Below are 10,642 nucleotides of genomic sequence, written 5' to 3' on the forward strand. Positions count from 1 at the left end.
TTTGGATTATATCCTTATAGTCATTTTTCTGTGCATGTTTTGAGTATCTATAAATTTTTAATGAGATTATAGCTTATCTGCTCTTGTGTAACTGACTTTTTTCAATTACATGAAAAGTTCTCAATATATTAACCATCCTATATGAATTATTATTATTGGTTGCATATTGATCCATTTTATACATATTCTATAATTAATGCAACCAATTCACTATTATTAAACACTGGTTGTTTCCAATGAATTTTTTTTTTTTTTTTTTTTGAGAGTCTTGCTGTGTTGCCCTGGGTAGAGTGCGGTGGCATCATCATAGCTCACTGCAACCTCAAACTCCTGGGCTCAAACCATCCTCTTGCCTCAGCTTCCCGAATAGCTGGGACTACAGGTGCACGCCACTCACTGCACCTGGCTGATTTTTCTATTTTCAGTAGAGACAGAGTCTCACTGTTGCTCAGGTTGGTCTCAAACTTCTGAGCTCAAGCAATCCTCCTGCCTCGGTCTCCCAGTATACTAGGATTACAGGCATGAGCCACCATGCCCAGTCTTCCAATGAATTATTATCATAAATAATGATGTAATAAAAACCTTACAGCTAAATCTTAGGTAGATCATTTTTTCCAATTAATTATAAATGTATTTTATTGTATATTTTCAGATACAGACATGAAATCGCACATGATGGGCAGAGGATTTATATCTTGGGAGGTGGTACTTCCTGGACAGCTTATTCCTTAAATAAGGTATATTTAAAAAAAAAAGAAAGAAAGAAAGAAAAAGGGGAGAAGGAGAAGGATAAAGAGAGGCATGTATCATGCTAAGCAAGGCAATCCTGTTATTTTAGGTATTTTAATATTTTGGCAAGTTCCTCATCAACACCTAGTTTGTGTCAGAAGTTCTTTATATTATAGGGTCAACTCTGTGCCCCTGTTATGCTTTCTTGTCAACAGTTGCATTTATCACACACTAAAAATACTTTAGGAAAATTATACCCTTATGCTGGATGAGGAAGGTGACTAAAAGGAAGATATAGTAGCTTACATGGAACAACTAATTGGAATTGGAACTAGGGTTCTCAGAACGTCACATCCCTGTCATCATCAATGCCGTGTAACTAAAAAGACAGGCTTGTTTTTGGGCTGCACATCGCTAACTTTAGAAAGCTGAGCTCTGAAGGGCTGTAATTTATCCATCCCTGTGGCATTTCTAAAATGTCATAGTTACATATGCCAGGGAAAATCTAGATTAGGCTGCAGAGCTCCTGGCCTGCCTTGGAACCTTAATGGTCCTTTTCAAGTTTTGTCAAAACTGTATTCCCGTGCTCCCGTACCAGCACTTGCTTTTTGCTGTTACTAAAAATGATTCATGTTCATTGCAGAAAATGTGGAAGTTGCAGAACAGCATACAGAAGAAAATCAGGAATCATGTGTACTTCTGTTTCTTATTCAAACATTTTTACATTTTTCTTTCATTTTTTTCTGTGAATTTTAAAAATTAAAATCATGTATGTGCTTAATTTTCAACTGCCTCGTTTAATGTTTTGCCTTATATTAAAATTAGGTAAGATCAGAAAAAAGCAAAACAAAAGAAGAAAAACTTTTCAACTAAGAATATATGTTTGCACAGACTGTTATTAAAAGTCCAGTTTTCTGTATAAAAAAATCAGTGTACGTTTCTGCATAATTTTGCTATGTAACTAAAACTACTCTAAAAAATGAAGTCTATTTTTTAAAAATCTATTTTTAGGCTAGCTAAAATTAGTTATTTATCTATGTATGTGTTCTTTTTTTTCTCCAAGATCCATGCATACAACCTTGAAACAAATGCGTGGGAGGAAATTGCAACAAAGCCCCATGAAAAAATAGGTAAATTAAAAGTATTGATTCATTTATCTTTAACAAATGTATATTATCCTTTTACTTGTTTTGGAAGGGAAAAAGTAATTTTATTGAGTTACATGGCAAGTAAAATATCTGTTTAACTGGTATTAGAAAATACTTGTATTTCTTAACCCAATTATTATTCTTTCTTAGAAATTGAGTAAAGTGACTTTTTTTTTTTTTTTTTTTTTTGAGATAGGGTCTCATTCTGTTGCCTGGGCTAGAGTGCAATGGCATCATCATAGCTCACTGTAACCTCAAACTCCCGGCCTCAAGTGATCCTCCCACCTTGGCCTCCCAAAGTGCTAGGATCACAGGCATGAGCCACTGAGTCCGGCCTAAGCAAAGTGACTTTTAATGGAGATTGTTGAATTCGGTGGCAGAAGTGGTTGAAATATGGGTAGGATAAGAAATAGGAGCTTAAATCAAGATCTGCCTATCTTTTTGTGGGTAAAAGGGCTTGGGAAAGCCACTAGTAACCCCTGTGCCCCTCCCCCACCGTTTCCCTGGCACCTTAGCATTGTACTATGTGAGGAGACTTCTGATGGCTTTTGAAATATGGGAGGATTGGAAGGACTAGTCGATGGTTTGCTTAATGCAACAAAGGGATTGTTTTGAGTTATTCATAGTATGCCTTTCACTATCTCATATCAGCGTTATTCCCAGTCTTTCTGTGAATAATAGAATTTCTGTGTTTATGTGTTTGGCAGGTTTTCCTGCAGCCCGAAGGTGCCACAGTTGTGTTCAGATAAAAAATGGTAAGGATTCTAAATAACATTTTCCTTCCATTTCTGTAATTGTATGTGCTAAAAATGTCTTATTTCCTAATGATAGCTCCTCAAAAGAGATACATAATTTTCGGGGGAGTTTGTCTCTTACAGTTTAAACTTAAAGGAAAGGGAAACCCATAGAGTTATGTCTCTCTTATAGCAATTTTCATAAAGTAAACTAGCACAGTGTTTGGGTTCCCTCAGTTATAACAGAGCTCAAAAATTTGTGATAAATAAGCTTTTGCTGCACCACCTGATCGTTTAGCACCCCACCTTAGCAGATGTCCGTGATTACGGTCTTGAATGCTTATGCAATAGAGACCGCAGTGAACATTGTATTCAAACCGTAATAACTCCTTCAGAGTGCTATTGCATGAAGTTGATTCTGTTCTGTCTGATGCCATATAGAAGTCTTAGCTCATTCTTTGGCCATATTACAATAAAGGCATCATATGGCATCAGAAAGCAGCTGTAGCTGCTTTATCTAAATGTGATAAATGACTCCTCTTTGGATAACCTTCCTGTCTTTTAATTTACAGCTTATTTTATAGTTGGGGATAGCTCCTTAAATTTTTCTGGGAGGAAAGTGTATATAAATGAGTTAGATAGCCTGTATTCTTTCAGCAGCTTAGTTCAGATTTAAACTAGGATTATTCTGCCTTCTCTAGTACAGAGGGAGTTTTTATTATGCTTCTGCTTTGGGGATAAGATTTATAGATAGTGGCATTGTTCAGCTTTGCCTCTCTGAGAATGGAGCTGTACTTTAAAGTTTTCCTTGAATCCTAGCTATAAAAAGTTTCCAGTGCATTTTATACTTTTTAATTAAGTATTGGCTTAAACTCGATCTAGATCTGAATTAAGACATTTATTCATTTAATTCTTTGAGGCCAAGCACCATACAAAATGGAATTCAGTCTTAGTTCTGGGCATTTAGTTTGAAGTTTACCATAGCCTTTGTTGCAAGTTGTCTATTTGCCTAATTAGTTACAAATAACTGATTTCAGCCCCCCAAAAAACACATAAAAAAACCACCTTTCATTTTAGGAAAATTTTGTTCCTAGTAAAGACTGTATAGATCAAATGAAGTTTCATATTGTCCTTTTTTGGCTGAAGAAAGCTTAGAAGAACCTCTTTTATGCCCCCAAACCGAACATTGTGATGATTGTGTCTCCTGAAGTTAAATGTCTGCATAAAGGACATTTGTCTCTATGGGCAGATATTCTTGTATATTCTTTCCGGGACATTATTTTAAAGAAGAATTTGCAAACTGGTGACCTGCAGATGTGTTTTGTTTGGCTCATATGTGTATTAAAATTGTTTGAATCAGTGGCCATCACTTAAAAATCAAATGTTTCTTTTTTTAAAAAAATCCACATTTCCAGCTTCTTTTGAAAAAATGGCAGATATAGCAATTGCCAACCTGACATCCCCCATGGTGTCAAATAGCTGGAACATGCATAGCTATCACCTCTTTTAGAGCATAAGCACTCCTGTTTGTTTTCCCTGGACCTCTATTTGTTTTCCCTGGACCCCCTTGCTGGTTCACTTTTTGTGCCTGGAACCTGTAAGTATTTGAATTTGAGAACCATGACGTGAAGCCTCCTTAGAGGCTTACATACTTAGTCCCAGTAAAGAGGCTGACATAGTGTCCTGACTCTACTGAGGGACAAGACAACAGCATGAGAGACTGCATAGCTGAGTTCTCTGTGTTAGGGGCGATCCACTTAACTGGTCCCATGTCAGCTGGCCATATGATCTACTGGAAAACATGCGATAGCCTCTTTTCCTTCGTGTGATCTTGGCTTTCTCTCTTCTTGATAGATGTATTTATTTGCGGGGGCTATAATGGAGAAGTGATCCTGGGAGATATCTGGAAATTGAATCTGCAGACTTTTCAATGGGTGAAGCTCCCAGCTACCATGCCAGAGCCAGTTTATTTTCACTGTGCAGCTGTTACACCAGTAAGTTTTTATTTTCTTATCTTCCTTACACAGTTGCAGATGATAAGGAAATCTTCTTAAAGATACTAGTAAGAAAAAAGATCATGATATCAGAAAACCCTGGATTAAGAATGTGTTTTTGAGGCTGGGCACAGTGGCTCATGCTTGTAATCCTAGCATTCTGGGAGGCCAAGGCAGGAGGATCACTTGAGGTCAGGAGTTCAAGACCAGCCTGGCAAGAGTGAGACCCCGTCTCCACTAAAAATAGAAAAAATTAGCCGGGCATGGTGGCACATGCCGGTAGTCCCAACTAGTTGGGAGGCTGAAGCAGAAGGATTGCTTGAGCCCAGGAGTTTGAGGTTGCTATGAGCTAGGCTGATGCCACGGCACTCTAGCCAGGGCAACAGAGCAAGACTCTGTCTCAAAAAAAAAAAAAAAAAAAAAAAAAAAAAGAATGTGTTCGTGAAACTTCCTTCCAAAGCTTGCTCTTCCTCTGATCAAAAGGGAGAAAAACCATCATACCCAAATTTAAAAGAACAACATAAATATAAAAGAAATGCCACACGTGGCATTCAGGCCCCAGACAGTGATTCAGAGGTTTTCCTGGGAGGGCAGAATAGTTTTGCCCCCGTGATACCGTATTATTGAAGATCCTGCTAGTTTCTCGAAGGCAAAGGCCTTTAGTTTCATCTTTGTCTTCGCAGTATTTGGTACTTTGGTTACTTAATTATAGTCTTAGTTTAATGTTAGTTAATAGAAAGTGATTTGTTGTTAAGTAAAAAAATAACCTATAGTTTTGTCCTCAGTAACTCATTCATTATTTAAACCCGTTTGATATCTACACCATGTTGGGATCAGTGAGAAATTCTTTTTGTTTCACCTCATCTTGATTCAGCCTACTATGCTTTTTTTGTTGTTGTTGGCTGAATCTTCTCCCTTGCTATCTGTTTCTCTCCCATTTGAGTTTGTCATCTTCTGACTGCCATCTATTCATAGGCTGGTTGCATGTACATTCATGGAGGAGTGGTGAACATCCACGAGAACAAACGGACTGGGTCGCTGTTTAAGATCTGGCTGGTGGTCCCTAGCCTGCTGGAATTGGCGTGGGAGAAGCTGCTTGCGGCCTTCCCTAACCTAGCAAACCTCTCCCGCGCACAGCTTCTGTACCTTGGACTCACACAGGGACTCATCGAGCGCTTGAAATGAGGATTTCTGGACTGTTCAGTGATACTGGAAATGTTAATTTAAAGAGACTCCTTTATTTATGGGCAGTGTAGAATGTGCTACAAAGAGGATTGGTTACCCTGATCAAGGCCTTATTCAGAAAATACATCAGATGCCTTTCCGTAAATTGGTTTTTAAGTTTATGGACATCTCACTCTCTCATGTGCTTCCCTCTTTGCTTCTCTCCTTCCTACTCCAATACATATACACATACTCACATACTCCTTCTTTCCCGAGGGAGTTGAAGGAAAGTCTGAAAGTACCTTAATCATGTTATGAATCAAGATAAAGAAATTTTTTTAGAGGAATTCTGAACATACAACCATGTTAACCAGTGTTCTACAAATTAAAACGTCATTGATAAAAACAAAAATTAAACTAAAACTTTAAAAATTCCAGCAACAGAAGCAACAAAAAGTTTGGAGGATAGAATGAGAAGGCTCACCTTCAGAATCTTGCAGATTATACTTAAACCTAGATGTTTAATGCAGTATTTTCAAGATACATCTAATTTAGTAGCTGATCTAATGGCACCAGTGGTTGACATCTTGCTGTGTGGATATTCAAACCTGTCCTGTCTTTGAAGGAAAGATAAGCAGCTCAGCAACTCTTGGTTAGTGATTTCTTTTGTCATCCTTATAGTGCCAGTGATGGTTAGAGTTGGCTTGTTGTGTATCTTTGATGTTGCTTTTAGAAATCACGGCACCAAGAATGTTTGAAATTGAAAAGCTTGTGGTGATCAAAGTTCTTCATTCTGACAGTTTTGAAATTCTCCTATGTTTATTAATAGTTCTAAATATCTCTTTGACTTCTTCATGGGGAATTGTAGACCCTAAATATGTGGTGTAAATACCGTGGGACATAAACACAGGCGTGTGAGAGAGGCCAGGAAAGAGCTAGGCAGAGAGAGCCTGCACCCTCGGGGCTCGTTAACTTGGCTTCTACTCAGGCTATGGTCTTTGACTGTCGTATTGGCCATTTTCTTTTCAGAATTTTCGTTTCTAATCTCTGGACCATGTACTTGCCATTTCCTCGGGCGGTTTGTCCTTAAGTTTTCTCTTAGCTTCTTGCCTCCTTTTCTATCTGCTTTAACGTACATGGTGCTATCATTGTCTAGTAATTGGATAAAAGGTCTTGGGGGAAAAGCCACAGTCATCCTTCCTGAAGAACCAAGTATCGTTTAAAAACAAGCATGAAGAAGGAATTAAATTGAGGATCATTTGCTTTTTTGGTGTGAAAGTTTAATTCTGGTTTGTTTTGGTGTAATTTTTTTTAATTCTAAGAAGAGGAATGACTTAAATTTTCACTTGCTTTGCCATCAGGCTGCTAGAGGAGTTGAGCAAGTGCCGGCCATGAGCATTCAGAAGTCCATAGCTGCACTCATGCCGAAGGCATGCCAGAGGGCACAGTGCTGATCCCCTGCAGGCCACCTTACAGCAAGCGGCTCTCGGGGGATTTGGGACACATTTTTCCTTTAAGTGCCTCTTTTTCACCTAGCTTTTATAGTTATTCTTTTTCCTTCGTCTCAGAGAGGATCTCTTTAGCCTATGTGTGGATTTAAAATCACCTTTGAGTTATGGCTAAAAAGTTACCATCTGGTGTTCAGTTCTGGAGAAGAGAAAACCGTGGCCTCTAGACTTGGTTTCCTAACTTCATCTCGGCCTTATTATCACATCCCGTACATGTTGGGTTGAGTTACTGGAGCCTGTATTCTGCAAAGTCTTGTAATAACCACCCATCTGTGAGTTTAGGTCCTTTTTAGGGAGTGAGGAATGTAGGAGAGAGCCAGGAAAAGGAGCAGCTCCTCTAGGAGACCATCCACCCACATCTCGCCATTACCAGTCTGTGTGGCACTTAACCTTCTGACCTTCTGCTGCCCATGGTCAGGCTTGCTCCTTGGAGGAGCTCTCTCCAGAGCAAGGCAGTCTGAGCAGCTCCACTAGTCCAAAACAGAGCTTTGCTGCTGACTCCAGCCTGGGCTCTGCATAGTAGGTGGAAAATATCCCACAGTAAACAAGTCAGGCCGTCTAGGGTGGTGAGAGGATTTTTGTCATGGATTTATGTAGGGACCAAGGACTGAATGCTTAGCCTCTGTGCTTAGACTTCTATGGTCTTTGGGATGTAAGTGAGTCCCTAGCTCTGCTACACTAGGAAGCTGGAGAGAGATGTGGTCTGGTTCCATCCACACTTGCTAGCATCCTTTGCTAAGCCTTCTGAGGGCACTTGCCTTTGAAGTAGACTTTGGAGGCAGACCTGTGCGTGACAATTTTAGAAAAGTACACATCCTTGGTCTAAAGTGTCTTCTTTTAATATTACACTAGTAAAAATGATGTGGTGTGACCAGCACTGAGTGCTATAGAACCACACGTGTGCAACATGTTCTAGATGCCAAATGAGACTGTGTGATGACTGAAATGTAGATGACTGGACTTTTTCATAAGGGGTCATCAGGCACTTCAGTTTGCCTGTAACCAGCACTCAGAATTCCTGACACTGTTTCCTTGATTTAGGAAAGTTTATGCCTGCTGCTTCTTTGCCTCTTTGAGGTACTCCCAGCCATCTTACTACAGTCCTGTAATTTTAAGTGCAATATATAGAAACGCATATGGATATATACAGATTCTATATAGGGTGTAACTACAAAGCAGCTAGACTGCTTTTTTAAAAATATGTCTTAGGGAAGCCAGCTCATTACTTTAGAGTGAAATTATGCCAAGAATTTTAGGTGTGATTGGCTGGCTTGAACCAACTCTTGGAAAAGCTGGATTTTCAAATCCATGTTTTTAAACTCTAATTCTTAGAGATTTACTGTCCCTTGGGTTTGTTAATAGTTGAGCTTTTTCCCCCATTTTTATACTATCTCCTGTTTGCATGACTTCTTACATTTCTTTGCCCAAGCAGAAGGAAGTCCACCTGTAAGGAGTTTCCTAAATGGAGAATTAAAGCCTAGTATTTAATACTATCAGTTCTCCCATGTATACACTAATTAATCTGGGAATGTAATACTTTATTAAATGAAGAAATCTTCATTTAATAAAGTAGTTTCCACATCCTGGAAAAACTATAAACTGATACAGAAGAGATTGAAATTTTAACTATTTTTCGGGGGCTAATCAAAACTCTTTCCACTGTCAGAATCTTCTTTTTTTAGAGCCCTAATGACATGGTGTAAAAATTTGCTCTAAACCATTCATGCCCTTACATAGCTAGCTTTAAAGGTATAATAATGAACATATTAACATTTTTAAGCAAAAGGTATGTTAACAGTGACCTTTGGTTATCCAGAGTAGCAAGAGTAAATCACAGTTAATGACATCCATAGATAATCAGTGTTTCAAGTTTTCTATCAAACAGTTGATTCATTTACATTTCCTTTTCCTCCCTACCCCTTTTGCATAAATTGAATGCTGAAATTAGGAACCACGGGTGGTAATCTTGAGTGTTGATGTTACTCTTCAGCATAATCTCCTGTGCTGAGTTCTAGGCTGTCTCTCCTATAACCACCAAAGAACTCTTAGCACCTATGGGAAGAAAAAGCTGTATGATGCAGGGGAAATTCCATGATTTGAACACATTTCTTTGGCTCCTAACATATACTTGCTTTTCCTCTAATCTTGAAGGAGCCTTGATTCTTCCTTTGGATATACCTTTTCCAGTCATATAGCTTGGCATATAGGAAAGGTTGAATTATCCTTTAAGACTATGTTGGTCTTATTATTCTGTAAAACCAGTTTGTGTTTATGTGGTCTTACAGACGTTTAGAAAGTGGTACAGGTTACTGAATTGTCTACCTGCCAGCATTCTGATGTAGCACAAAAAGGTGTTTTCCTTATCTTTAAAAAACTTTTCTGACATTGAGCTCTACAGTGGATGAGGGTTTATGTCCTGTGATCATAAGCTCCACTCTAAAAATGGTCACCGCTAGCTTGAATTGCTTTGGTTCCCCAAATATGTTGGAACTCTAGGAGCACTGGCAGGGCCTGAGGTAGGCTCAATGAAGTTCTATACCCTCCCTGCATGTCACCACCGGATCACACCCAGCAAAGTGTTTCCCTTCTAAGTCCTTAGATTCAGTGGAAAATGACCTCTTCCCTAGTCTGGTGTTACAGAAGTCCTGAGTCGTGCTTCAAAAGTGGTATCTTTTCGGTGTAATTTTCATGTTTTTAATTTTTTTTAAAGTTTTTTAAAGGCCCTGCTTAGTCAGTGTACAAGGTGAGTCAGGCAATTTTCAGAGAAAAAAAACAATTTCACCAAGCTGTAGTAATTGCTGTTTTATTAGCTACACATTTAGAATACAAAGGAAGCATCAGAAAACACACTGACTTTCTCCAAAGTCACTTACTTGTACCAGAGTCTGCGCAGGAAGAACACAGGCATCTCCCTGTAAAGGCACCTGCCAATGACGAATTTACTGGAAGAATCTAGGCAAGAAAGGGAAGCCTCTTTCTGAGATGCAGTCTCTGAGGGGGAGCCTACGCTTTGCTCTTCCTACAGGATATGCTTACGCCACACACAGTGCTTGCCTTATTTTAAAGCTATTTGCCACAGTCTTGTTAAATAGTGTGGAAGTCCTTTTGCAGTCTGGTGTGCATGCTATACGATCAGGACAGCTTTTCCACCTTACCTGGTTTCCTACAAGCAAGTAGGAAATATAGTGAATTTACCCTAAAGTGTCCAATCTGTATTAATGTATCTTGTCAGTGTTTTGCTGTTGGTTTTCTAAAACAATCTGATCAATAAATCGTATCCAAATCTATTTGGCGCAAGGCCGCCTTGATTGTCTGACCATAATTTGTGTGTGTGTGAGCTCACCCATACGACATAAACATCAGTC

At 38.9% G+C, this 10,642-nt stretch overlaps 1 protein-coding gene across 2 annotated transcripts in view; it reads left to right on the forward strand.

Annotated features, from left to right (window-relative positions):
- KLHDC10 (kelch domain containing 10) overlaps positions 1-10,326 on the forward strand; it is a 52,245-nt gene extending 41,919 nt beyond the window's left edge. For both annotated transcript variants that reach the window (XM_069461607.1, XM_069461608.1), the window contains 5 exons: positions 653-737; positions 1,793-1,859; positions 2,585-2,632; positions 4,466-4,605; positions 5,581-10,326. In XM_069461607.1, the coding sequence (XP_069317708.1) occupies positions 653-737; positions 1,793-1,859; positions 2,585-2,632; positions 4,466-4,605; positions 5,581-5,790 (550 nt within the window). In that variant the 3' untranslated portion in view covers positions 5,791-10,326. The remainder of the gene's footprint in view (positions 1-652; positions 738-1,792; positions 1,860-2,584; positions 2,633-4,465; positions 4,606-5,580) is intronic.
- The last annotated feature ends 316 nt before the right edge of the window (positions 10,327-10,642 follow it).

Source organism: Eulemur rufifrons, chromosome 29 (genome assembly GCF_041146395.1).
Source record: "Eulemur rufifrons isolate Redbay chromosome 29, OSU_ERuf_1, whole genome shotgun sequence".
NCBI classification, from domain to species: domain Eukaryota; kingdom Metazoa; phylum Chordata; class Mammalia; order Primates; family Lemuridae; genus Eulemur; species Eulemur rufifrons.